The 26,967-nt window shown below is 49.3% G+C and overlaps 2 protein-coding genes across 2 annotated transcripts; both read right to left on the reverse strand.

The window, feature by feature from the left end:
- Nucleotides 1–628: 628 nt before the first annotated feature.
- LOC144111497 (uncharacterized) lies at nt 629–12,834 on the reverse strand. Its single transcript, XM_077644820.1, has 5 exons — nt 12,654–12,834; nt 10,424–11,618; nt 6,212–6,486; nt 3,139–3,257; nt 629–782 (listed from the first exon to the last, which is right to left on the reverse strand). The coding sequence occupies exons 2-5, from the start codon at nt 11,576–11,578 to the stop codon at nt 751–753; spliced, it is 1,581 nt and encodes a 526-aa protein (XP_077500946.1). The 5' UTR covers nt 11,579–11,618; nt 12,654–12,834; the 3' UTR covers nt 629–750.
- A 4,005-nt stretch (nt 12,835–16,839) lies between these two features.
- LOC144109948 (uncharacterized) lies at nt 16,840–23,458 on the reverse strand. The gene is made up of 4 exons (XM_077642730.1): nt 23,294–23,458; nt 20,852–22,315; nt 17,609–18,086; nt 16,840–16,990 (listed from the first exon to the last, which is right to left on the reverse strand). Exons 2-4 carry the CDS (start codon nt 22,280–22,282, stop codon nt 16,959–16,961), a joined length of 1,941 nt encoding a protein of 646 aa, XP_077498856.1. The 5' UTR covers nt 22,283–22,315; nt 23,294–23,458; the 3' UTR covers nt 16,840–16,958.
- Between the last annotated feature and the right edge of the window lie 3,509 nt (nt 23,459–26,967).

Consider the following 26,967-nt stretch of genomic DNA (forward strand, 5'->3'; position numbering starts at 1 on the left):
CGATAGCGTAATGGGTTAATTCCAATATATGCAGGTGGTCATTCTCTACATTCACAGATTCCTGGGAGTCCTCATACCCCTCCTGATGCAGTGGCGTAGCGGCTAAGCGATGCGCCACTGCTCATCGATGGCAGGTGCTCTCAGCGCTGAGCATTGCGGGGCCCAGATTGCTCTTCCAGAGCCACCGATAATTAATTCAACTGCTACCTGCCCCGGTGTGCAATTTGCTCACTATCCGGTGGGCAGATTGTGTTGACACCGCAAGGTCACGTGACCTGGGTGACCCACCTGCCTCCTGGGTTGCTCTCTGGGGACCACCTGCCAAAGCCGTGCTCGTGATTTTTCGCTCACAACGCAGACAGCGGATTTTCAGCGTTACGAGTCTTTAGCGCTATCGCATTAATATGCAGCCTAAGTGCTGCATTAAACCTCATCTGTCCTGAAATCAAAGAAAAATCTCGCTGCCCTAGTCACGTTTCACAAAACATTTGAGGGCGGGTGTATCTTTGTGCACGAAGGCGCCATGCGTCGGCACGTGGTGTGTCAGTTATCCCCTTCGGGGCCGCTAACGCGTAATTAACTACTGCTTCCAACTACGTGTTGACGTGGCACCGCAGTAAAGCACGAATATGGCCGAATAGGCGCCCCGTTCGCTCCTTTAATGGCCCTTGATGGTGAAGAGGCCCCTTGGGGGACGCAGCGTGCAGTCGCCCTGACGACGGAAGGTGTCCCTCGCCGCTCCGTGGCCGCTTACGTGGAAGAGCTCTTGTTCCTCCCAAAGCCTGTTTTGAGGTGAATAAAAGACAGTGGACTTCAAATGAGGGGCTTGAAGAAGTTTGTTACCATGGTTAAAAAACACAAGTCCAGAAGGTCGGGTGTGTAAAACGCTCGTGCTTTTCGTCCCTGCCCCGACTCCCAGGCCCATCTGTCTTACGTTGCCACAAGTGAATTGGTTTGGATTCGATTTGATTGAATTGCAGTGGGCTGGATTGGGCTGCATTCTGTGACATATTTGCAATTGCCCTCTATGCATCCCACACGCCCTCGTGAAGTCCGGTTCACCAGATTTTTCCGTGCAACAATGTACTAAATCATGATAAGCTATACGCCGCATAGATGGTCCCTGTCTCTTGAAGCTACCGATGTAATACGTGCTAGACTGCAATAGTGTGTGCAAGTACTCATCATCATCATAAGCCTGAATACATTCACTGCAGGACAAAGGTATCTCCCATATCTCTCCAGTTAATCCTGTCCTGTGCTAGCTGCGGCCAGCGTATTCCTGCAAAGTTCTTAATCTCATCCGCCCGCCTAACTTTCTTTCGCCCCTCACTACGCTCGCCTTCTCTTGGGATCCCCTCCGTTACCCTTGAGGACCGGCGGTTATCTTGCCTTCACATTACATGCCCTGCCCAAGCCCATTTCTTCCTCTTGATTTCGACTAGGATATCGTTAACCAGTGTTTGGCCCCTCGCGCACTCTGTCGTCTTCCTGTCTCTTAATGTTACAATAATTTTATTTTCCATAGCTCGCTTCGTTGTCCTTAACTACAGCTGAATGCTTTCCTTTAGCCTCCACGTTACTGCCTCGTAGGTGAGCACTGGTAAGATACAACTCGTATATACTTTTCTCTTCAGTGATATTGTTAAACTGCCATTTATGACCTGAGAAAACCTGGTGCAAGTAGCAAAACCCCTAAAAAAACTAATCGAAGTAGTAAGTTGATAAAACAATCAGCGTTGCGAAGCGAGTGGCCAAATGTCATGCAAAAAAGACATCGTCCGTGCAATAAAGGTACACCCGTTTTACACGAACGACTAATTTAGCTGGGCAAGCTGTTGTATGATATTATGGGGAAGTGTTAGCTGCAGACTACGTTTTCTGCAAGCTGCTTACAGGCTAATAAGTAGAATGCAAATTACCAAAAGGAATGAACTGGTGAAGATGCTCTTTCTAGCTGGCCTATTTAGGTGGAGGCGAAATTTTAGAGGCCCGTGTACTGTGCGATGTTAGTGCACGTTAAATTACCCCAGGTAGTCTAGATTATCCGGATAGGATAGGATAGGATAGGATAGGATAGGATAGGATAGGATAGGATAGGATAGGATAGGATAGGATAGGATACACTTTAATGCTCTAACAACGTCCCTGATAGCCTGAATCACTTTGGGACTTTAAACCTATGAACCAACAAATCAACCAAAGATGCGCTAAATAATTAAGTACTAACTTTCACTACAGAGCGATGTAGTACGTTATATTATTGAAAATAAATGTGCTGTAAAGTGAAAAAAAATCGTTACTACGGTAATAGGAGTAATAAACACATCCATCGTCATCATCAGCCTGACCACGCCCACTTCAGAGAAAATGTCTCTCCCCATGTATCTCCAATTAACCCTGTCATTTTCTAGCCGCGGCCACCATATCCCCGCAAACTTCTTAATCTCATCCGCCCACCTAACTTTCTGCCGCCCCCTGCTACGCTTGCCTTCTTTCGGAATCACTCACTTACCCTTAAGAACCAGCGGTTTGAAGGCCGAGAGTTAACTAGTCCATTACCATCCACTACCTCTTAAGTGCGGTTCCTATATGAGTCGTATTTCTTGTATTTTTGTCTACTGAAGGTCGTCTCATCAGAGTCGAAGTTTTGATCACACAGAGCTCATCGTCCAAACTTTTAGTTAACGATGAGCATGTATCTGAGCCGTAGCTAATTACGAGATAATGCCACGCTATTAGACAGATGCAGTTAATGGTTTAGGCATTTTTAGCTAAACGTAGCTACAAGGAGTCATGAAGTAAGATAATTCGGCCGCCTCCGGTTCGTTAGTAGGCGCTAAAATCACAGTACACGGGTGTTTTTGCATTGTGCCCTTACTGAAGTGTCACCGCACAACCGGGATTTAAGCCCGCGACCTCATGAACCCAGCATCCGAATGCCATAGCCACTGGGTTAACGCAACGAGATATGAGCCAAATTATGAGACGGGATGCATACATTTCGGTATCAAATTTGCTTTGTAACACCATGAGAAAAACGGATAGAAGAACTAAAAGACAGTCGCTATGTAATCAAAATCTCTCAGAGACGTTAGTGTTATTCAGCGACTTAGTGAGCGCCAGCGTCATGCTTACCCGGAATGTTCATCCCGGAGATGGCCAGTATGACGACAACGAGGACGAACAGGAAGAGGAAGACTAGCAGCATGATCAGCGACCGCTCGGGGAACAGGGTCATGCCATCGTCGTCCCGGCTGCGCAGACACGCAGAGAGTTAATATTAGTTAGTTTTCACAGCCAACGTTGACATTTTTCTTAACAATGCCAATGCTGGCATCTCATTTATGCGCCCTATGAACTTGACGCGCGAGAGACAAAATGCTCGGAGCTGCTGGACGGGTCTCAATTCGTGCTACCTAATGTAAGAAGCTAGCTATTGCTGAGTTGAGTAGAGGTGAAAATGTGCGAACGCGTAGGCAACAAACAACTCAAGATACTGGTGAGATTTATCTCGTTGATGTGCGGCCCTATTTTGCCATCAGTCAGTCAGTAAACTTTATTTAGCCGAAGGATGGTAGCTTGCTCCCCCGTGGGCCTCAGCCTAAGCCGAGGGGGTTGGGCTACCGGGCCGGGGACGCCCGGTAAGTCGGCCGCCAGGCTGACAAGTTCTTTCTGGGTAGCGGGATCCTCGCTTCCCAGCAAATCGTCCCGGGCTGTTTCATGATTGAACTCCGCGGCCCCTATTTTGCCATATTTCATTTCGTCGTGACGTCAGCAGTGACGAAACCAGCAAGAGGTGGTGAAGCAAACGACCAATCGCAGGCTCGGCTAATCTGGACGCTATGCCGCTGCTAGCCATCTTACAGTACCACCCCTTACTGTCCGGCCGAGTCACATGAAACACGCTCCCCCAATTCGTCACACAACCTGTTGTACCTTGTATGTGATTGCAATAGTTGTCATTAGATGGCGCTACATATGTCACCATACTGCCATCATCAAGAGCAGTGTTGCGTCAAAGAAGACGATAGAGAACGCAGCGTAACAGAGAACGTAGTGCCATCTAAGGATCAGTACAGCAGTCACTCAGTATACAACACAACCAAAGCGCAGTTTGTTTCCTGAGACAGAAATAGCCCGAAAAAGCTCGTCAGAGCATGCCAAACGCGTCGTCATCAATAGTCGATGCCGGTCTGCCATAGCGTAGTGGACGTAGGAGGCAGCAGAGGGATGACATGCTGCTACGACCAGCACGACGTCATCCCCGACGTACGTCACCGGGAAGAGCGACTAAACGCACTGGGCCAAATAAAACGAAAACGGAATGAAATGCTTTAAGATACAACCCCTGGGCGTGATTTGAGGTTTGTGGATTGGGAAAGCAAACAGCCAGTTGCGTCACGAAAATGCTGTGAAAGAACATGCGCAATACAAACAAGCATTTCGACCAATCAATTCAAATCGAGGCAAATAAGGACTAAAAATAAATAAAGGTAGACCGAAGAATGGAAGAAGGAAAGAAGGCGGTAGGGTCGGCGTGCGCGCGTAAGCAATAAACTAATACGACGAAATCATGTCTCAACCGCCATTAATTGAACAAGACAGAGCAGACTCAGCAAGAAAGCAGAGCATACTTGTTGGAAGGCACTAAGTAAAACACACAGCATACTACTAGAGTCAGTCCAAACCCCGACATGTTCTGAAAATTAAAGAGTATCAGATTTTACAGCGTCAACGAAAATGCAGAATACGGAGAAGCGATAGACGCTAGGCTCCTATAGAAAGCGTACCGTTAGTGGACAATTTCAGTTCAGAGAAAAAGAAAGGTCCACCAGATGGTACTGAGTCAAAGAGCTAAGCCCCAAGCTTAGGTCGCAATACCAACAACATTTTTAAGTGCGCGCGTCATGAAAACAACAACAAAAGCACACATTTTAGATTATGGCGGAACATATAGAAAAGAAACAACACCAATGTTAGCAACGTTATGCCTAAAAATCAATCGCGGACAAATGCTGCGGTAAGAACATGCGTATCTAGGTCTACGCTGTGGACAGTAAACGAAGTACCGGCTTCGTTGCCTTTTTGTTCGAAATTGTTCCGTAATAATGATAAACGGAGAGGATGCGTAGATCGAACTGCACTAAGTCAGCCAGGCATCAGTGCACACAAACTTGCCCGAGACCAAACCGCAAATTGTCTCTGGCGAAGTGAACACGAACATCAATGACAACATAAAAGGGGACAGTCCTAAAATGCACCCGAGCATGCACACGAGCTACTGTATAGGGTTACGTTGGATGTAGCAACCAAAATTTCAACATCAGAGTGTTTTCCCTCCAGCACGTTGCCGAACAAACCAATAAGGTAAAAATCACAGACCAGGGAGAGGGCATACACTGATCGGACGGCACGGTGACAGACCGAAGCATGGCTTCTCCAACTTGAAAAAGCATCAAAATCGGTAAAAGATACATGCATCAAAATATCAATAATGTAAAGAATAGGCACTAATATCCGCAGTCTGTGGGCCACTCGTGCTACGCTTGGGTTGCGTAGGGACAGTAACTTCAGTCAGTGTGCTGTTCCCAGCCTAAGTCCAATCCTCGTCAAAGACTCGTCTGTCATAAATGTAAATCAAAAGCAAACCATTATAAGCAGAGAAGAGAAAACATACAAATAGAAAGGGAGGGGCCAATCTGGGGGCCAGTGAGTGTCACGCGTGGTTACCCCTTGGGACAGTAAAGTCTGGACTGTGCCAAGCCAAAGTCCAGATCGCGGCAATTAGACCAACACAAATGCCATATTCGAACAAGAATTCATATAAAAAATACCAAAACAATGTGGAAAAAGACCACACTGCTAAGCCTAGCCTGCGGGCTGATCGCCGATTAGAGCTACGCTTGGCTTAACCGAGGCCAGTAACTGAAGTCGAATCACTATGTCCAGGCTAAGTCCGTAACGCGGCAACACTTCTGATATAAACAATAAATAACACCGCCTCGTATCCACAACCAAAACATTGAAGAGGAAGACGACAAACACTACTGTGGGCCGATGGTGGCCAAGCGCTGCGCTAGGGTTAGCTTGGTAGAGCCCAAGTCTCGGCTTCCATGCCTTTTTCTCTTTTGTACCAGCCACGACTGATCACGAAAAAGGCGGAAGCAGAAAGGAAACAGCAAAATGAAGCAGTAAAGTGTTCACTGACCGGCTCCTGGCGGGCGACAGGGGCGATGATCGGGAGCTGGTGGTCCGCCATCGCTGCGGGTACTGGACGGGCATCCTGGGACTGGCCACGCGCATCGGGCCCGAGGGCACGCGCGGCAGGTAGCCGCGGCTGCCCACACCCATGGGCGAGCGCATCATGGCGGCCGGCCGCATGCCCGGGGACATCATGCCCGGCGGCGACATGAGCCGGGGAGACATGAGCCGCGGGGACATCATGCCCGCCGGGGACATGGCGCCAGCGATGGGCCCGCTCGGCTGCAGAGCCCAGGGCGGGCCGTCGCAAGAAGCTGTTGTTAACTAGCTGCTCTGCCTCAAACTTGGTAGCAGGCATCCCGAAGACGACAAAAACAAAGCCGCAACTGCCATGTTTATTGAGGTAAAGAAGAACTACTTTTATTTCTGTGACTGCCTTGACAGAGTGGGATTGAGGCGGAGGAAACAACCCATCAATGGGTGGGAAAATGCAGTAGTTGTGCTTTGGTTTAGGAGGAGCCCAGACACACAGTCAGGAAGAACATCTTTCCCACGTCACGTCACTGATCATAAATTGTATCGCCGGTTCTGGTTCCGGTTTAAGTTTATGCGGATTGTCTTGTACCTTGCTTTGTAGACGTGCTACGCCCACTGCATGACAAAGGCCTCTCCCATGTCTCATTAACCTTGTCCTGTGCCAGCTGCAGCCGCCCTATCCCCGCAAATTTCTTAATCTCATCCATCCCCCTTTCTGCCCTCCCTGCTACGCTTGACTTCTCTTGGAATCCACTCCGTTACCCTTAAGGAACAGCGGTTGTCTCGCCTTCGCATTACATGCCCTGCCCAAACCCATTTTTTCCTCTTGATTTCCACTAGGATGTCATTAACACGCGTTTGTTTTCTCACCCACTCTTCCAGATTCCGATCTCCTAACAATGCACCTTTCATTTTCCTTTCCATAGCTTGCTGTGTTGTCCTTAAGCTGAACCCTAGCCTCTATCAATTAGCATAGTATTCGTCAAATAAACAGGGTTTCATCATACCACTCAAGAGAGACTGGGCCAATGGCCCCAACTCCCCATTGGCGACGATGATGAAAACTGCCATATTTTTCACATTTGTCTTCAGGCGACAAACTTTATGACGTTCACTTAGACAATCAGTTTGTCATTTCTTCCTAATAAGGGTTCTAGAACGAGCAAAAGTGCCAACCCATGACACACATCACGTCGCAAAACGTCGAGGTCAAGGGTCAAGCAGTCTTTACGCTTTCGCACCCAATACCGCTTCGATCGCAATTTGCAAATTCTTTGTGTTTTCACATTGTTAACGTTATCGTCGATTTCTAATCTAACACGGAATGAAACCGGTATGCAGATATTTGGGCTTGCTCGTACGAGAGCAGCATAACATACAGGACTGCAAAAAATCATATCAAAGTTGAGCCCAGTTTTTAAATTTCCTGGACCGAGGGCTGCTAAGGTTTCCCTGTCCTGTGTGTTCGCGCTGCGTTTCTCAAAACAGACACCCACTTGCGAGGGGGTGTCAAATGCACGCTTGCAGTCTGTTTTAAGGTAACTCTTTCACGTTTCCACTACATTGGGATATAATTGGACACGACTCGAACGAAGCAGCAAATGCTTCGTCCGAACAATGACGTCAATTTGTCACAACTTCGCGATCAATCGGCTCTTACCCTCTAGCGTGGCACCGCAGGTCGCTGGAAGATACAAAATGATTAGCAGCAACATCACGGCAACAGGTCGATGCCATTCGTTGAAGGGCCTCCTTTTAGAGGTGTTTGCAGCTTCTTTGAGTTTTATTCCAATGTACTGCGCTCTTAGGCCCCCATTTTTCTTTCTCTCAAATGAATGTATTGATTCTTTGCTCGCTTTCCGGGAAATATGTACCATCAAGTATTGCCTAAGAGCTTCAACCACGGCGGGAACATCTAAAAATCTTGCATCGACTTCCATCGTATGCGGTCGATTATGTGTCAATTCTGTCGAAGATTCTGCGTTAGATCTATTGCAGTCACCTTTCTGTTACAAATTCGGTCCTGCTAGAGTAGTCTACCTAAGGACATTGGACAAAGAATGCACCAACAGTAGGATAAAACTCAAGAGCGCAGGCGCATAATCCCTTCAAAGGAGGTCCTCCAAACAGTATCTTCGACCTATTGGAACGAGTAATCCCCCGGACGCCTTTCGGCCTCCTGCGATGCCATCTGGACAGGTGCAATGCGGTTTATCGCGAGGTCATGGCAATAGGCCGGCGCTACTGGTGACAGGGCCTCCATTGAGAGGTAAGTTCGTTGCTATAGCCTTGAGCTCTATCTGACTGCAGTGCCTTAATTCAGTGCCATTGTGTATCTGGGCGAAGGTACTGTCTTTACTAGGGCGAACTTTGGCCTCGCTTTGATGGTGTAGCCACCGTAAAGTGAACTTTCAAGGACTAATGAAGTTAAAACTGGAAAGTGCACAGGTTCATTGAAAAAAAATTATGTAGATTAGCTCAGCTAATCCAGGTGATACAAAGCGAAAGATGTCGGCGTTCACTGTGCTCATTGGCGTTGCCGTTGACAATGTTCTAGACGGCGATGGCTTTGAGGAAAGGAAAGGCGCATACTGGCTCCCTGGATATGCGGACGCCTCGTTCGTGTTTTGGTACATGTGGCGGTGGTGAGAGAGCGAGATGTGGCTAGAATGCATTAGCGCTGCATGCCACCTCCCAGGGTAGTAGGGAGGGCGCGCGGCCTATCCAGTGTGCGGAACGCAATCAAACAGGATTTTGCAGTTGAACACCAAGCCACGTATATGAAAGCGAGATTGAGGTCTCCACTAAGCCACGGAGCCGGTTTGCGCCTTTCCTTCCGTGAAAATGAACGTCCCTTGCAAAGTTGTCCCCGCCAAAGAATTCTATGAACGCCGTCGGCTCACTTGTTTTGTTTGGTTTTTGAGGAAAGGAAATAGAACAGTAACCGTCTCACATATCTCGGTGGACACCCGAACCGCTCCGTAAAGGAAGGAATAAAGGAGAGAGGGAAAGAAGAAAGAGAGCGGGGGAACACCTATGGCTCAGTGCTACTAGTGGCGCATGCGCACTAGTCACTAGGGAGGGAGAGAGAGAGAGGAGGAGTCGGCGGCGGCCACCTGCGCCGTGCGTGACGTCACTCGTGCTCCGACGTACGCCGGCTCGCGCGCGAAACGCGGCGTTGACTAGCGTAGTGAAGCTTTTCCCTTCAAAAAAAGATTCGCTCTCGACATACAGATCATGAAGAACTGACAGGAAGTCAGGAGTAGCACTGAATTTCAATAAGTGGCATACCATTAGAGGTGCTCGTTTTGGCCACCATGCTTTTCATGCCAGTAAACACTAAACTCTGAGCAGGCGGTACCGACAAACCGGGAGTTTCATCGCTGGTACGATGTTCATTGCTCTGCAAGAACTATTAGTGTCCACCTGAAAACACTTGCTACCTTACAACATCTGGGTATCCAAACCTTGACAGCCGAGTTTTGCAGGACAGCTGCTAAGCGCCTGCTCCTCGTGTTCAGCATCGGTGTTGAGTGTTGAGGACCGTTCTAATCGGAGGGAGGTTACAGGTGTTTACCGCTGAAGGAGCGGAGTAGGACACCCACTAGTCGCCGTGCATGACGTACATGGCCAGCCGCACAAAGGACAAGAAAACAAGGTGCACGCTCTGTTACCCATGCTTTGCGCGATGACTTAAACGGTAGCCGCTATAACAAAAATAGTCTCAGGCAGTTATTTCTGCAAACTAAGCAATGCAGCCGCTGCAAGTGCTTCGTCTGCCGCTGCTGCTGAACGCGCCGCCGGAGGGGAGGCTCAGCCGTCTTATCTCTCTCTTGTAACTTCTCCCAGTGCTATGGCGACCCCCCTAAACACATGCATAGACCTCGTCTTTCAGACTCACGCTTTGATTCAACGTCAAGAACAAGTGTACCACATTTAAGAGCGCAAGACTTGCCTCATGCCTATCAGATTGGGAGAGAAGTAGTGGTTGTAGAGTTAGTACGTCTGGAAAATGAAAAGAGTGGTCTTATAACTCTACATACCTCTCTCTTAATTCTTTGCCTCAATACATCGCGAAATGAAAACACCTCGGCAACCACGCTGAAAATTCGCATTAACGAATATCGTAATCGTCCACTGAGCTTTCCGTCCTGGAGAAATAGCATAACTAAACGGCACTCACCCTGGGTCCCGGACGCTGAAGACGCTCGAAACGCTCAACGTGCTCCGCACCCTCGCTGCTCTCCGTAGACTCCATCTTGCGGATGACCTCGTAAATGACACGCTCCGTGGACGACACCACATTGTCGTCCATGGGCCGCTGATTCTGCTTGGCGATATCACGCAGCTGCTGCGTCAGCTGAGTCGTCATGGGGGGCGCATTGCGCACGTGCATGTCGGACTGCTGGCGATGGTGCGGCGTCCTCAGTTCCTCGTGAGACCTCATGGAAGCCCGCAGGCTCTGCTGCCGCTGCGGCATGTCATAGCCGCTCGCGCGGGCACCGGCCATCGACGCGCCGCCCGCTGTAGGCGCACCGCCCTCGCTCAGGTTGACAACGACGGTGGTAGGCGGCAGCACGATTGGCCTCCGAGACTCCTGGTGTGGTATCGGTCCCGCTGGAGGTATCTGGTCCTGGTAGTCGTAGAAGGAAGCCTCCTGGCGATGAGACATGGTACCGCCGTCGTCGAAGTACATCATTTGCTGCTGACTCATGCTCGGCCGTTCCATTCGGTCGCGCCTCGAGTGCTGCCTCTCGTCGTAGTACTCGTCAAAGGGCGGAGGACGCGGTGGTCGAGGAGGCGGGACGTCCACGTAGAAGGTCTGACCGCCACGCGGCGCGCGTGCTCCTCCTTCGCTGATGTTGGTCCCGGACCGCCTCTCGTACATCTGCACCTCGACGTAGTTCCTGCCTTCCTGGTCGTCCTCGTACGAGTCGTTGTAGAACCGCTCGGCGTACACGGGCCCGCTTTCGGCCATGGCCTTGAGCATCGTATCCGATGGGGGTGGAGCCCTGTATGGACCCATGGGCTTCTTAACCTTCTCGTACGATTTCGCCTTGAGTTCCTCAGTCTTCTCGGAAGGCTCCTCGGACTTCTCGACCTTTTCCTTGGAGGCATCCGGCGCCTTTTTTTCGCCCTTGGGCGAACCCTTGGCGGAACCCTTGCCCGGGCTTTTGGGACTCTTGGGGCTCTTGTCCTTGCCTTTCTTGTCGTCTTTGCCAGCCTTCTTGTCGTCCTTGCCGCCCTTTTTGTCATCCTTGCCCCCTTTCTTGTCATCCTTGCCCGCCTTCTTGTCCTTTCCTCCTTTCTTGTCGTCATCCTCCTCCTCCTCTGGCATGATCGCAGCTGGTCGTGGACACTCCGCAGGTCACAAGTCCCTATAAAAGGGGGCCATGTGTGAATTCACACGAAAAAAGTGGGCTCCAAACTGGCCAGTGCAATGTCCATTTTCCGTTAGCAAGCGAGCAGGGCCACCGTTTCACAGAACACCTAAAAACAAAAGTCAGATTTATCACCAGCAGCCGCCTAGTAGTAATGGACAAAAGTTCTACGGCCGGTAAAGTACGGCCGTTCTTCCTCGGTTGTAATGGTTTTAAATTCTGATCAGCGGTAAGGACTGGCAGGCTGCGCGGCAAATTCGGCGTGAACGTGGTTACACCGGTGACTAATGATGAGAAAACAGAATATAAACAGAATTTTCGATTACCCCAGTGCGAGAGTAGAAATCTTCACATTCTATTTCTGATACGCATACAGAAATACTATACTGTTAATGGCCGTGGATCATTCCAAGTGCGTAATCCACTTATGTTACCTACAATGAAAGCCACACTATCATGGCTATTGGGAGCGCAAAGTATGTGCCCACCCAATTCGAAAAGAAAAGGCACATCGCCATTATTAGAACTGGTGTTGAACGAGAGCACGGGATCCAGTCGAATCCAATCCACGCGTGCATTCGATCTACCCGATAAATCAGACTACGACTGGACACTGTACATCGCCGCCCCAGCTTCTGGAAGCGCATCATACCGTAGGCAGTCACTGATCGTCACATACCTTACGTTAGGTTTTCGATGCATCTATGTTAAATTGCGCTAACCTGTCCTAGGACTTACGCGTGCTGATTGATCAGTAGAGCACTATAAGCAAAGCGCAGGAAAGTAGGCAAAAGACTTGCACTGCCACTTTCAGCGAACGCAGATAAAGGGCACGCAGCACAACGTGGTCGCTGCTCTATTCGGTTGGCGAAGAAACATGCACGTAGGCACGCTTCCGGTACTACCAACTGCCGCTCTGACCGACTTAGGCTGGAACGCGTACCCTAACCCGGTCCCGCCTGGCCATTCCCCGAGATTACCGCTGGACGCCGCCATGGAGGCGATGGAGGGAGGCGTCGCCTTGCTACCTACCTCGTGCGCTGGGCGCGACGCTGGTCCCCCGAGGCTGAGAGCTGCTGGTGCGAGAACCGAGAGGGCCGAGCTGACGGTGGCCGAGCGGCCCTGCTGGTGTCCTGCGTGCCGCCGGCGCTCGGTCCTTCGAAGGAGAGCGCACGGGCTCCTGGGCGCGCGCTGCGTGGCTCTGAAGAAGCGGGGCGCGAGGCGCTCTACCTGTCTCTCGTCCTTCTCGTCTTCCGCCATTTGTTTGCTATTGTTTTTGTTCACTTGTTGTTGCCGCTGCTGTTGTCCTCCTGAAAAGTCGGATTAGACTGTATATTTGGTGCTGAGTTAATAAAAGAGCAGGAATTCCTTCTGACAGACAGTTCAAACGATTGCCGGCGAGATGGATCAGTGGAAACTGGGAAGAAAATAAAATTGGTTTTGAGGAAACGGAAGACGCGTAACTGCCTCACTTCCCCCCAATTCTTGGCCAATCCCCCTATGTGGGCATGTGCCCTAGTATGAGGACAACATTAGCAACAAAACTGTAGTGGTGGGGCTAGGGACGTACTCCGGTAAACAAACAGAAGGCTCACTGGTTGAGTGGCGGTGAGGAACGACATTTATTAGACGTGGACACGTTTATTTCTAGCTCCAAGACACATGTCTCTGAACCACAAGAGAAGACACAAGACAATCAGGAAACTAAAACAGAAACGAAAACCTACGATATAAAGCGCTCCTCAACCCCGCCATAGGGAAGGGATGAATGAGGCAGTGAAATTCAATTGAGCAGAAATAACACAAAAGCCATCCAGAAACCGAAGTCACGCGTGCACCAAAAACAACGCGTAATCAAGCGCATCACCAACAAACACTCTGGTACGAAGGGAGACCATCTCTTACGCGTCATTCAGGGCTTCGTAATTAGTATAGTCACACAGTGCCTTATTTGAAATTAACGAAGACGGAAAAGGAGAAAATAGAAGTCATACTGTAAGCGTTCAAGAATCCACTAGGTACATAGCATGCAGCCTCGACAAAGAAGCTGTCCACAGCGCAGTACACAAACTGGTAAGCCCAGACAGCGGTACAATTGGAAAGACTTTCGATGACTCCTTTGGGCAGGCGAATATTCAAATCAATCGGGATGAACTACGAGCTCATAAGAGGTAAAGTGTCAATTTCAAGAAACAGTAGAACCATAGTATGCGCAAAACCACTGACCCAAAACACGCATCCCACGCACCCAAACAGCGGCGCGAAGAACGGACTAAACTACTACAACGCCGCCTGTCTGGCACGCAGGGAAAGAATCGCATACGTAGACGCCGCTCGCCAAAAGAGCTACGAGCGCTCGTCAATCGATGTAATGGATGAGGCAAAAAACCTACTCACAGGTGTGTCTCTGAAGTCAATAAACATCGAGGAAGCGCAAAACATGGCTATAGCGCTCGCTGCAAGTAGTGGCACGATAATAGTGCCACGAATCTCTGTACTGTTTGTTCGCACTCACCGACGCCGGGACTCAGTTTTATCATTTTGTATGTGACGCGAGATGCGACCAGTCTTATCTGTGATGATCGCTGCCGCCCGCAACTGCTTCCACATAGTTTCAGACCATTGTAGTTGCTTTGGCGCCTTATCTCGACGGTTCCTTGCGAAGTTTCAATTGGGAGCGGCCGAGAGCGTCAGGCATTCTGGTTGCCGACCGCCGAGGCCGAGCACGCTCGTTTCTATCGCCGCCGCCGAGTCATTTAGTTCCTTCTTGGCGCAGGTCCGCCCCAGTAAACAGTTTCTTTTGGTAGCCCTTTTCGCTGTCTTCTTGACCGCAGGACTGCCGTCACCACTACGCGACAATAGCAAGAGATTCCATATCAGCAGTCCGAAATAATATCCGAGGCAGGATATCTTCAGCTGCCCAGAAAACCGTAGAGCAAACCAAAACCAAAGCATGGTTCGACAAATATTGACCCCCGTCCACACATCCCTTCCTGGGAACGAAGCTCCCGGCTAGAGGATTTGCCAGTCCAGCCGCGGGACCGCTACAGCAGCTGGATCCGTGGGAGAATATAGAAATTACCACGTGCCAGAAGATCCTAAATACTACAGACTAGACAGGATGAAGTACCGGCCAGCGCACACATCCCTCGCCAAGGCACATTCAGTAACACGGAGATAGTTACAAACACATTTCCATACCTCACACGTACCCCAAAATTATCTGAAAAACTGCAAGTGCCATCCACTAGCAAATCTTTTCCACGTGTTACGGGCATGTCCCAGAGAACCACCAGAGTACACAAGAGCAGCGGGTGGCCAGGCTGTCCAGCTACGACTCGGCCGTTCAAGCCAGGGCTAAGAAAACCATCGTCCTCCGTCTATACGCAGGAATACCTCCCCTTTCCCAACCACAACCTGTATTTCATGCGGCAATAAAAGTACTTACGCACGCACGTAATAACTTAGCTACCGCGGCTTGTCGGAAAAAGGCCGCGGTGGTGTTTTTTATTTGGACTACGACACGAGGCTTTCGTTTTGATAAAGAGTGGGCCTTAAGGATGCCTCAGTGTCGTAGGAGGAGCTCTTGTGATGTTTCTGCTATTCTTGCGCCCCACATGGAATTTTTTCCCGGCTGTGTGAGTTGAACACTTGTCGCTTTCGCTGCCTCCCACATAAAAACTATTCCTTCTAGATCCACCCCATCACTGGCAGCCGAGTATCTATCTAGTGGGCGATACATTGCTGATCACGATTATAAGACAGGCGAAAGAGAATGACTGTGTGGAAGGCAAGAATGCCTCTCCTATTTTTTAACAACACCGGTATGAGAGAAAAGCACTGCAGCTTACACCCAACTATACGACAAAGACCCTGGACACACAGCCTCTCCTCACAGCCCTTCTACTTGTGTCTATTATATCCTAGACACTGTACTCCTACTTCTTCTTTTTCTTCTTCTTCTTCTTCTACTTCTGCCTCTTCTACTTTTCAATGATGTTTTCTGCTTCTTCCTCTTCTATGGGCTAAACCGCATGATGATAAAGATTATACGGTTATCTCCTTTGCAGCGGGTGGGTATACGTGGGCACTGTATACCGCGCCAGCTGGCGCAAACCAGCAGCTCTAGCGTCCCCCTTTAGACAAGCAGACTGCTATTCAAGTAGATTAGAGACGTATTTCCAAACCGTCAGCGGTACACTACAAGAAGTCAGCCAGGACAATTGTGAGAACGGGTAAAATTAAAATTAACAGAGCTCATCATCGTTAGCATATGATTGAACGACATGTCGAACCACCACGATCATCGAAGTCTGTGTTCCGTAAGGAGTATGCTTTGGTGCGGGTTGTGTTTTCTGCGCTGGAAGAACCTCCTCCCGAATCTCGCTATGTTGATGCATGTGTTTGCCTCCCTGAATTTTGACGTTTGCAATAGTGGTGAATGAGCGGAAGTATGGCGGGCTCGTATTGTGCAGCTCGGTGATTTGAGGCTCGAGTATGTTCAGCTCTTTTTCATTATCGGGAATTTATTAACGAACGTAAAAGATAGCTTGCTTCTGTGGTGCACTGAGTTAGCCCTCTACTTTCGAACGCGTAGGACAGCAGTTCGAACATTATTAGTGCTTCTACACTTATGCTCATTGTTTTAAGTATTTACCCCACGCAAACATTGTCACATTCCCCCGGGTGTCTACCCTTTAAGTTACATCCTAAGATTGCTTTGAGCGAAAATCGCTCTAATACAGATTTTTCGCGTATTTTTCTTCGAGTTTCGCGCATTTTTCTTCATGGGAGCAAACAATTAACGCCACGCAAATAAATTACTTGCCCTCAAGAGGTGCGTTACCTATTAGGTTGCATTCTGAGGTGCTTTGGAGAAAAAAATGTAGTCCATGGCTACACCTACAGTACACGCGCGTTTTATAAAAAATACAAGCAAAACGTGACGCAGGAGAACCAAAACCGTCTTGCTTTTTGTCAATTGCTGGATTTTCCTAACCCCTCAAGGGAGAGATAGCCAGAAGCAGGTATTTTGAGGTCTATGAGAACTTTCGGTTATAGCATGAAACATCAAAGCAGTTGACCATCGCTGCTATAGGCTATACAACTACATGATGACCACACAGACCCTGCGGTTTTAGACCAGTACACACAAACTCTCCACAGAAACAAACAATGCGCGGAATTTTTTTTTTTTTGCTCAAGCAATACTGGCAGCCCACGGATAAGCGGGGCATCTGTTGAAGGGCGCTCGCTTCGCCCGAAGCCAGCGCCGCTAATGCAGACTCAAAAGAATTTGGAAAAGACTACGACGGGTGGCTGCGGCGGTCCAAGGTCTCACTGGCGACGGTTCCAATGGTTCCTGGGCACTGAAAGAATGAAAGGTAAGGAAAAATAAAGCTATCAGCTAGACATGGCTAGCAGAGCACCTTAAGTTCGCGGAACTTGACTACAGTTAAGGTGAAAAGTTGAGCTAATTGCTGCATGCTTGCATTTACTGTAGCAGAAATAGCGACACAGTAGGCTCAATAACACGGGAGCGATGTTGCACTGAGATTTTAATGCCTGAACCGAGGTTTAATGTGCACTGAAATTAATGCAGTAGGTTTAATACGAAATAATCATGTAGAGTTGATTAATGCGCTAAGCCGCTAAGCTGCACGTTAAAGAACATTGCGATTACCAGGTAGCGTCATCCTGCACATTTGAAGAATTACACTTCTAACCGACAGGCACCTTTTTTAGTGTAGGTATACAGCATGTGTATGTATATAGTGTATGTATATAGTATGTATCCTTTCCAGCGTCCCTCGTCTCTTTGAACATTACTCGGTTCATGTACTGCCAAAGTACCAAAACCTGTGTGCCGCCAGCAAGCTTTACTACCCAGCTGTGTTGTGTTTGGAACATATTCACGTCTCCGTTCTCCTGGCAACTTCCAGAGCACTTAACTGCACTGTTCACTCAAAATATAAGCAGCTACTTACTGCGGTTCGTCTCAATGACCTCCGCACTTAGGAACATCTCGTTGTTGTACGCGCCGTCCATCTGGGCGTTCGGTAGAGCGGGCACGGCGAACTCCTGCTGCATGACCTGGTATCCCTGCTGGATGCCCTCCTGTTGCTGCTGCTGGCAGCGGGCCGACCGGCTCTTGAGAGCGCTCATCATGTTCAGCTGCTGGTCGATGATGCTAGACTGCTGGTTGATGATGTTCGACTGCTGGTTGATGATGTTGGCCTGTTGGTTGATGATGTCCATCTGCTGTGGCTGCATGGCGGCTGGCGGTGGAAGACCGGTCATGGGTCCAGGAGGCCCGGCCTGGCTGATGACAGTGTGGAAACTATGCGCGCTCCCTTGCTTAGGAGGGGCCACGCTGCAGATCATCCCTTGGTTGCTGGTCGTCCGAACCTGTCCGGCCGAGCCCAAGGTCTGGAGGCGTGTGGCGCTCGACTGACGCATCTCGTGCTGCGGAGGTGACGTAAAAGGTCAATTGAATCTGCTGGCTCCAAATGAGAGGATACATCTTTCTATGACACTAATCTTTAACAAGGTAATGAGGACGCTTCACTTAATGTTGAGAGGCAGGTACATCTTCCTATGACATTAATCTTTAACAAGGTAATGAGGACACTCCACTTGGTGTTGACAGGTAGGTACATCTTCCTATGACAATAAACTTTAACAAGGTAATGAGGACACTTCACTTCGTGTTGAGAGGCAGATACAACTTCCTGTAACACTAATATTTAAGAAGGAAATGAGGACACGTCACTTGATGTTTGTTTGTGATAAGATATTACAGCTGAAATCCTTTCAGGATTCTTGGGGCGTTTGTTCGGCTTAAAAAACTGCTTTCATTGCCGAGAAACTTGGAGTCAGAATTGAAACGCAATTTCCCGCTATTTCGATTCAACTCGTTAAGCCAGCAATAAAGCTAAGTGTCGCTGGTTTGCTTGGTTTCATTTTCCATTCAGTTCTCAAGCCACGGCGTTAGAGCGGACGTTCGGAGGAAAAAACGCGTGCATTGTCACACTTATTCAGGATTAGTCGTGAGGGTTTCGACGTAACGTATTGAGCTGTGGAATGAAAACGATTAACACTCGAATTAAACTGCGACTATGAGGTAGCAGCATGACCGGCATGTCCTTCTGATATAAACGGATATAAAGTAAACTAATTACGCTGAAAAAATAGTGGTAATTAATAGGCAGTCGAAGCCATTACCATTGGGTTGCGAATCATACATATTACCCCAAGACCATTGAAGCTCGAGTTGGTTAAAAGGAGAACTTGTGTCCTATGGCGTATCACGTGGTTCCTACTGATGTATGCTAATTAGTGCATGCAAATAAACGAGCTAATAATTAAGAAACGATGTAGCAAATAACCATTAACGCCATAACGTCATCCTTGAGTGTCGGGGCTTGAGTGTCCTAATTTTTAGTTTTCGTCTTGCTTGCGTGATCAAAAGTGCCCTGAGCAGTAGGGAATATTTAAGCACGTGATACCTCATAATTTTCTTTTGTTCAACAAAAAAATATCGCCTAACGTCACCGCTCCGCACTTCTTGAAATGGATGGCGGTGCAAGTGAAACGTCTTTTTTCTAGCTCCTTTCTACCTTATCACCGCTGTGTTTTCTGTGAAAACCAGCTGTCTGCCACTAGCAATTTGTTATCCATCTATCTATGCCAATTTTTCCTTGAGGTCCCGACGAGACATAGCAAAAAAAAAGTGAGCCCGGAGAATATTGAATCTCCAGCATTTCTCCTGGGATAGCCCTGGCAATGTAGAAAAAATGCACTCAAATGGAAACACAGAACATAAGAGACTTTCTTTTAATCTTTGCGCGTATTTGTTGCGCCTCTCAGAATTTTCAGCAAGGAGCACAGACCAACCCCAAGTGTTCTCTTGAGAGCTGAAAGCGTAATAGATGTAAACGACGAAACAATTCTTTTTTTCTTCTACAGTTGCTAGCAAGCGCAAAGTGAAATTCTGCTAAAAGTTAAGCAGCGTTTACATGCCAGTGTCTTCTGAAACAAGTATCAGTGTACACTTCAACCCAAGACAATGAATTCCTGCTGTGCACTCACCCTACAACTGAACTTCTCATTTAAATTCGACCACAACTTTGTCACCTCTCCGGAGCGGTTATGTTCAACAACGTGCTTCGTATAATTTATTTTTAACTGTGTGAAGAGGTAGAAATAATTTCGCATCTTAAACACAAGTATAGCTCCTTCCAATGCTGCACCACTGTGTACAGGGTCGGTCAAAAGTTCCCAGGCCACAGGGTCTGCTTTTGAGCTGTATAGTCTGGCAGCTACGACACCCTCGAAGCTGAAAATACCTGTAATGGGTAGAAATAGTACCGTTCTTACATCTAAGAACCTTGGTAGCTGAGTACCAGTATATACCGATGAAAAGCAGACCGTGTGGCCTGGGAACTTTTGACCAACCCTGTACACCTGCGTCCTTCCCAACTGAAGCAACACAGTAGAATAACGCTGGCGTCTTTTTTTTTTCATGCTGTGAGAGCTAAATCAATAACTGGCAATACAGAGCCCCTTCTTTGTATAAGGGTGCATGATACCAAGCAAGAATTTAAAAATTTCTGGGATACTATTTAAAGGGACCCTGAAATTATTTTTATCGTCATGCTCTAATGCAATAAACCTGTACAGGTGGTTTTTGTAAGTATTGTAGTGAAACTAAAAACTCTGATTAGACCCTGTAATTTACAAACAATTTTAAAAAATTGCTGCCCTCAACCGATTAGAGCGACATCTCACCACACGTTCTTGGCAGACCCTACCCCGATGACGTGAATGGGCAGTCTGGGCTAGCTTTCTCATTGGGTGTGTCCGCACGACGTGGACAGGTTGGGGAGCGGCGGGGTGAAATCGCGACCTGTTTTCTTAACTTCTTTTTCTGGTTCGTCGGCGTGTATTAGTTGAGGGGGAGACAAAGAGCATCATTTTTAACCGCCTATTTCTTCGATTTAATAAAGCTAGCTACGGCGACGAGAGATAGAAACCAACCCCTAATGGGTTTTTTCCTAACCTCAGCAGATACCATTTCATGGTCCCTTTAATTGCACCCAGTTTACGCAGCGGACATCATACAGCGTTTCCCCATAGAGTTATTTAAAAGCCCTGACGTTTAAACATAGTTTGTCGCCCCGTAATCGGTTCTGTAAAGATACTGAAGTACAGAAACATATGTACCTTACTCGAACAACAGCCTGGCCGACCGGAGAAGGAGGGTTGTGGAACTGGCCCGCTGCATGGCTGCTGCGAACCAGGCCGCCACTGGACACTCGGCTGGCAGGTCCACCCATTGACTCCATGGCCGGGTTGCTCGACCGGCCGCGTGTGACTTCATAAATGACGCGCTCCGTCGAGGTCACGACGTCCTCTGGAAGGGGCTGCACCAGCCCCTGGTGCATCTCCTTGAGTTTCTGCGCGATGACGGCGCTCCTACCGGCTTCCAGATGAGCAGCTTTCAGCTCCCTGGACGAGGCGAGATGAGGCGACGTCTGGACAACGATTTGGTCGCGAGAGAAGTCGACCTGCTGCTGCTGTCGAGGCGGCGGTTGCCAAACAGAAACGGTGAGGTCGCCGCCGTAGTTTCCGTACTGGTCTCTGCAGCTTCCTGCCCCGTCGGAGCCGTATCCCGTGATGACAGCCGTGGTCCTCGTGACGGGAGACTCGAACGCCGGCGGTTGTTGCGAAGCAAAGTCGTAGTAGTCCTGGTTCCAGCTCTGGTTTTGGTGCCAGTACTGGCTTTGGTTCCAGGTGCCAGCGCTGGTTCCGGGCGCCCACCCACGCGACGCTTGGTTGACCTGGTCGGCTGAGTGCCGGCGACCGAACATTTGGATTTCGATGTAGTTTTGGTTGCCGTCATCGTCCGTGTCTTCGTCGTAGTAGTGTTCGGCGTAGACTGGACCGCGAGCCGTCACAGTCCGAACCACGGTCCTCGACGTCGACTCGGCGCCTCCCTTGAGGGTCTTTATCGACGACTTCTTGCTAGCCTTCTGTAAAACGTTCTCTGCCTCACTCGTGGCAGAGGCGCTGGACTTCTCGGTCGATTCGGTTTTGGACGTTATCTCCACCGACGTGGCACTCTTGACCGAAGATTTATCGCTCGACTTCTCAGTCTTCTCAGAGGCATCGTGCTTCTTCACTTTCTCCTTTGAATCCACACCAGTCGCGCTCGCGCTCTTCTTGGCGCCAGGCCCGGGCTCTCCTGGTTTCGCCCCACCACCGGCTTCTTTCTTGGCTTCCTCTGGCTTCTTTTCGCCGCCTTTATCCGCCTTTTGCTCACCGCCTTTATCCGGCTTGGCCTCGCCTTCCGGTTTCTTCTCCTTCGCTGCTTCCTCCTTAGGGCTCTTAATCGCCTCGAGTTTGTCCCCTTTATCCTTGTCTTTGCCTCCTTTATCCTTACCGGCGGCGCTGCCTTCGGTGCTACCGGCCTTGCTCCCTTTGCCGCTCCCGTTCTTACTGCCATCTTTGTCTTTGCCGCCTTTGCCCTTCCCTCCTTTGTCCTTGCCTCCCTTGTCTTTGCCGCCTCCTTTGTCTTTGCCACCACCCTTGTCAGCCTTTTTGTCATCCTTCTTGCCTCCCTTCGCCTTCTTGTCGTCATCCTCCTCTTCCTCCGGCATTTTGGTGGCTTCGCCTTTTCTCTCTAGGAGACGCTGTAGAGAAAAATGAAACAAGGCTTAGGTTTGGGCGTACGCTTAGGCCTAGCTCTAGGCTTAGGCGCACAAAAGCTGTAGTTCCAAATGACGACATGTTCAAGAGAGACGACAAAACATGTGCGAACAGCAATGGTGCACTGTTCGGGCAATCATGTGCGGATTGGCAAAGAAACACACACGCACAACAGACGCCTGCAAGGTTGATGAAAGCAATACACGTAGCACTGGCATGGCAGTTCAATAACACAGGTAAAAAAACATGTGTCCTTCTGCCGTCGGTAACATGTCAGCCACGGCAGGTCAGTGCCGAAGTTGTCTGCAGTTACATACGACGACGATGCCATTTGCCTAAAAATATGCCCTTTGTAAAAGCAGCCTCGCTACATGATGGGAAGAATTCCTTATCCGAGGGCTGCGTCTAGGTGTCGCCTTCACCCCTGCACTAACCTGGACGTGCTTGGCAGCCTTCTATACTTCAGTGGCCTTTCCTGTTCCGCTTTCTCCGATCCTGTCAGTGACGAGGTAAGTGGTCTCGCCTAGACCTGCCCATCCCTCCACGACTCAGGGAAAAAAATCCTGCTACGATGCGTACCAAACACCTGGTTGCCCCGCCCCCCTCCCCAGACCTTGAAACTTCGATGTGGAGGCCTCACCATCGGACGTTACTCGGCTTCCTGCGTCAATCCAGCATCCACTGTCATAATATGGTTCCTTCTTTACGCCGAAAGGAAAGCTGCCGCAGTAAACACAGACCCTGCCATATGTTCTTTTATCGGCAAGTTGTCTAGCACGAGATTTCAGTGCACGTAAATGAATTCCTGGTGATAGAAGCTAATCCTAAACTTCCCCCACGCCACATCTTATAGCTCGCTGTGTTGCCCTGACACGTAAAGTTAGACCGGCAAGCACATCACCACATCAAGTGGCGCTTGCTGAGACGATCGTCATGTGGTCACTTAAAGTGGGATAGCTTACCTTTGAGGAGCGAAGTCAACCGACACGAAGTCCGGTGCCGGTCGCCAGGGCCTCGGACGCAGACGCCCCTTAGACGATGACGCGTCGCAAGCTGGCGCAGCGCATAATTTTTTTCTCTTCGCTTTTCGAGGCACGGTGGTTCACCTCTTCTTCACGGGGCAAGGTGCGCGGTACGCGCGCGCAAACACAGGTGGCCTCAGTTGGGCATCTTCTTTTACGGCAATACATGCATGAACTACTTTCTCCGAGCTAAGCGCAGCCGCTTTCACATCAGGCGTTCATGCTTTATGTCTTAACCGAAAATCCTTTCCCGCAAAGAACAAACCAGGTAGGCCTTAGTCGTAAAGCGCAGAAAATGGCTATGTCTTTGGTATACTCCAAAGGCGTTCGAGATGCTTAGCGTGGCAGGGTCCCTATAGGCAGCTGCATTTTTGAGGAACAGTGCAGGACACGTCACTAAAAAAAGCAAGAAAATCATCGTGGGCGTTTAATAGGATACATTATTATTAGCGTATTTCGATGATTGACAGTTTATAATAATCTCTGACACGTCTCCAACCAAAATTTTCTCTTAATTTGAAACCCGACGTTTCGAAGCCGGCTCGGCTCCTTCTTCAGGGTTGACAGAGATGGGCGGTGGCTAGCGCACAGCCCGGCAACGTGACTCACAGCCTTAACACAAATGTCGTGTTCTCCCCCTCCCGCACCCTTTACATCACCGCTTTCCTTCTTTCGGCCTCCTGCTGCCCCAGCATGTACACTTAAAGGCGCTAGCCACAGCACCCAGTCGCCCCTAAAGAAGGAGCCCAGCCGGCTTCGAAACGTACAAGTTGAAGTTTTGGTTGGGGACGTGTAAGAGGTTATTTGAAGTTATCAAACCCAACCAGACTGGCAATTCTGTCGAAATGTTTAGTTTCCGATTATTAATAGTGTACTGATTGAGAGTGATTAATAGCTGTTCTTTACGCTGCCGCCCTACCCTCTTCCTCCACATTCCTTCTCGCGTTCTCTTCACTATCACCGTCTTTAATCCTCAGGTGCGCTCCGCATTCGGTTACGCCAACGACGGCGGGTGGTGGTGAAAACATTTATTAATGATAGAAAAAGATGTTGGGGGTCATGACCTGAAAGGTCACGCCCTTACACTCACTAGGTGGGATGCCTAGTCAGGCATCCCATTGGCGGTTGCCGCAGCCCGGGCGCGTTAAGGCCCTTTGGGCCTCGAGGGTGCAGCAGCCGGACAGGGTCACCTCCCAGTCGTCTCAGGTGCGGTTTGGGATAGGGGGTATGCATGGGTTCTGCTGGCAGGCCCACACCATGTGGTAGGTGTCAGACACCTCCCCACAGTGTGAGCACCGCCCGTCGAATTGAGGATCGAGGCACACCGCTCAACCAGATAACGGGCGGCTAAGAGCTGCGCTCTAAAACAGCGCAGAGCCAATACAGTGCCTTGCTGACTTTTTTTCGGAGTCCAGCGCCCTAAAACTCCTAACCTCACATAACCATTTCGCTTCCTTCTTACACATCAGACCGTCCTTGACAGTAAAGGTTGATGAATGAATGAACCAGTACAGTCCTGTTCCCCGGCTCCGAGCTGTTCAGCCGCACTATGCCATACAGCAGTGCACATCATATTAGAACCATTCATCAAACCTTTGCATATATTTCGCTGTACAGATTATCACTGAAGTCCCAGAATGGCGACAGTGAGCAAAACGGGAACCATTAATTACCCTTATCGACGACAGGTCGGCTACCAACGATGCGCTGCGGCGAATCCAGTGAAGTGTAAACCGCGAAGTGTGTCTCTTATAGTTTTGTCGATAAACTACCTAAACCTCTCCCGAAGGACGCGCGCACTTTCAATAAGCGCCCTGTTTACCACGGGACCATTTCATCAAGCCGCCATGACGCACAGTATGCGAAAACAAGAACGCCACGCAGGTAGTCTGACCACCACGTCGCCCTGTCTAGACGACCCGATCGATCGCTATACCATGCTTTTCGTGGCGGCCTTGTGCAAGCGTGTAGGATGGGCAACGACGCCTTCACTGGAATGCAGGAGTGAGTTAAATGTCAACACTGCTGGTTCCAAGCCCTCCTGGTTTTTACGTCCCGCCGTAAACTTTTCAGGGAAATGCTCACCTCCTTATTTTATGGGATTGACGAATATCAAAAATATTAGTTCACAAAATCTACCAAAAAAATCTCTCTATGCCTTTGGATATAGGTAGCTGACTCTAGCAAGAGCAGCCAATTTGTCACACAACACAAGCATCACAATACAACCAAGACAAGAACCACTTAAACATGAATTTGGACGCATGGTCCTTCATAACGCTTATACTGCCTGCCTACTGGCTGATGCCAAGGATGAATAAACAGATTCAATCGAAAAGGCATTATTCTTTCCGTTAATCTTTTTGATAGATCAAAGCAACAGTAAGCCCATGATGACCACGGACTTTACAATAAGCGCAGAAGGCTATAAACCTTCTTTGAAGCATGCCGGAGTCTTGCGGGTAGAGTGGAACCCTTCGTTCAATGCCGTATTTGCTCGCGACTCGCCGCTTATGCGCTAGATCAGCCGTCGCAAGGTCGAACCTGGTCAGCGCGTGATGATGATGGTGAAAAGACGGCAATGTCTCTTTGTAGCTAAGTAAAGCGACGAAAGAGACACCTATGAGCAGCGCTTGCGCGACACTACAGACGCACACTCTGAAGCAGTGTGGGCTCCAGCACGTATTTTGAAAACCTAGGTTAACTTACTGTGCACTATTCACTCTCTCCACACGAATGTGACGCCGGCTCTACACAGCATGCCCCGCCGCGGTGGCTCAGTGGTTAGGGCGCTCGGCTACTGATCCGGAGTTCCCGGGTTCGAACCCGACCGCGGCGGCTGCGTTTTTATGGAGGAAAAACGCTAAGGCGCCCGTGTGCTGTGCGATGTCAGTGCACGTTAAAGATCCCCAGGTGGTCGAAATTGTTCCGGAGCCCTCCACTACGGCACCTATTCCTTTCTTTCACTCCCTCCTTTATCCCTTCCCTTACGGCGCGGTTCAGGTGTCCAAAGATATATGAGACAGATACTGCGCCATTTCCTTTCCCCCAAAACCAATTATTATTGCACTGTCTACGTGGCCAACTAGGTAAGAGGACATCTGCTCATGTTTCCCAGGTGGCCTTGGATAAGTTGCAGACGAGGAAGCATATGGCCACAATAAAACGCACGAGCTTCAATGAGAGCTCAAGTGGGAGAGGAGGCTCCACAGAATGAAATTCTATCCTGGAGTGTTTAGTTCTGTCCGGCGGTACAGTTTTCGACCACAGTTTTCGACACGTAACAGGTATTTGGATAGTGAACTCGCCGCAGTCCATTCCGTGGTCATAACTACGATCTACTGTAAGTCTAAGCATCATCTCCGCCAGTTTTTCCCACTCGTTTTGGGTTGATAGATCGCGCAAGTTCAGCACCAAATCTCCGGTGTGATAAATCGAATGCAAATAAGGTGTCAATTGAAGTACTAACCAAATTACTTGCATCGGACCACTTTGTTGTCATAACGAACAACTTTAGGCTTGCAGTAGAACCTGCGGTGCAGCTGTTGTCAGTGCCGACAGCGGGCTCATCGCCTGAGGTTAAAACACTCCTGGAACTGACTACGCAAAATGTC

This window comes from Amblyomma americanum, chromosome 11 (assembly GCF_052857255.1).
Source record: "Amblyomma americanum isolate KBUSLIRL-KWMA chromosome 11, ASM5285725v1, whole genome shotgun sequence".
Classification (NCBI taxonomy): domain Eukaryota; kingdom Metazoa; phylum Arthropoda; class Arachnida; order Ixodida; family Ixodidae; genus Amblyomma; species Amblyomma americanum.

Bases quoted from the DNA above. Each gene is read 5' to 3' on its own strand.
- LOC144111497 (XM_077644820.1), bottom strand. From the start codon at position 11,578: ATGCCAGAGGAGGAGGAGGATGACGACAAGAAAGGAGGAAAGGACAAG. The intron at 6,487-10,423 runs GTGAGTGCCGTT...TGGGCTCTGCAG, and splicing joins TTCAGCGTCCGGGACCCAGG to CCGAGCGGGCCCATCGCTGG. The intron at 3,258-6,211 runs GTCAGTGAACAC...GTGTCTGCGCAG, and splicing joins CTGTCGCCCGCCAGGAGCCG to CCGGGACGACGATGGCATGA.
- LOC144109948 (XM_077642730.1), bottom strand. From the start codon at position 22,282: ATGCCGGAGGAAGAGGAGGATGACGACAAGAAGGCGAAGGGAGGCAAG. The intron at 18,087-20,851 runs GTAAGGTACATA...TCACCTCCGCAG, and splicing joins TCGGCCAGGCTGTTGTTCGA to CACGAGATGCGTCAGTCGAG. The intron at 16,991-17,608 runs GTAAGTAGCTGC...TCATTCTTTCAG, and splicing joins GGTCATTGAGACGAACCGCA to TGCCCAGGAACCATTGGAAC.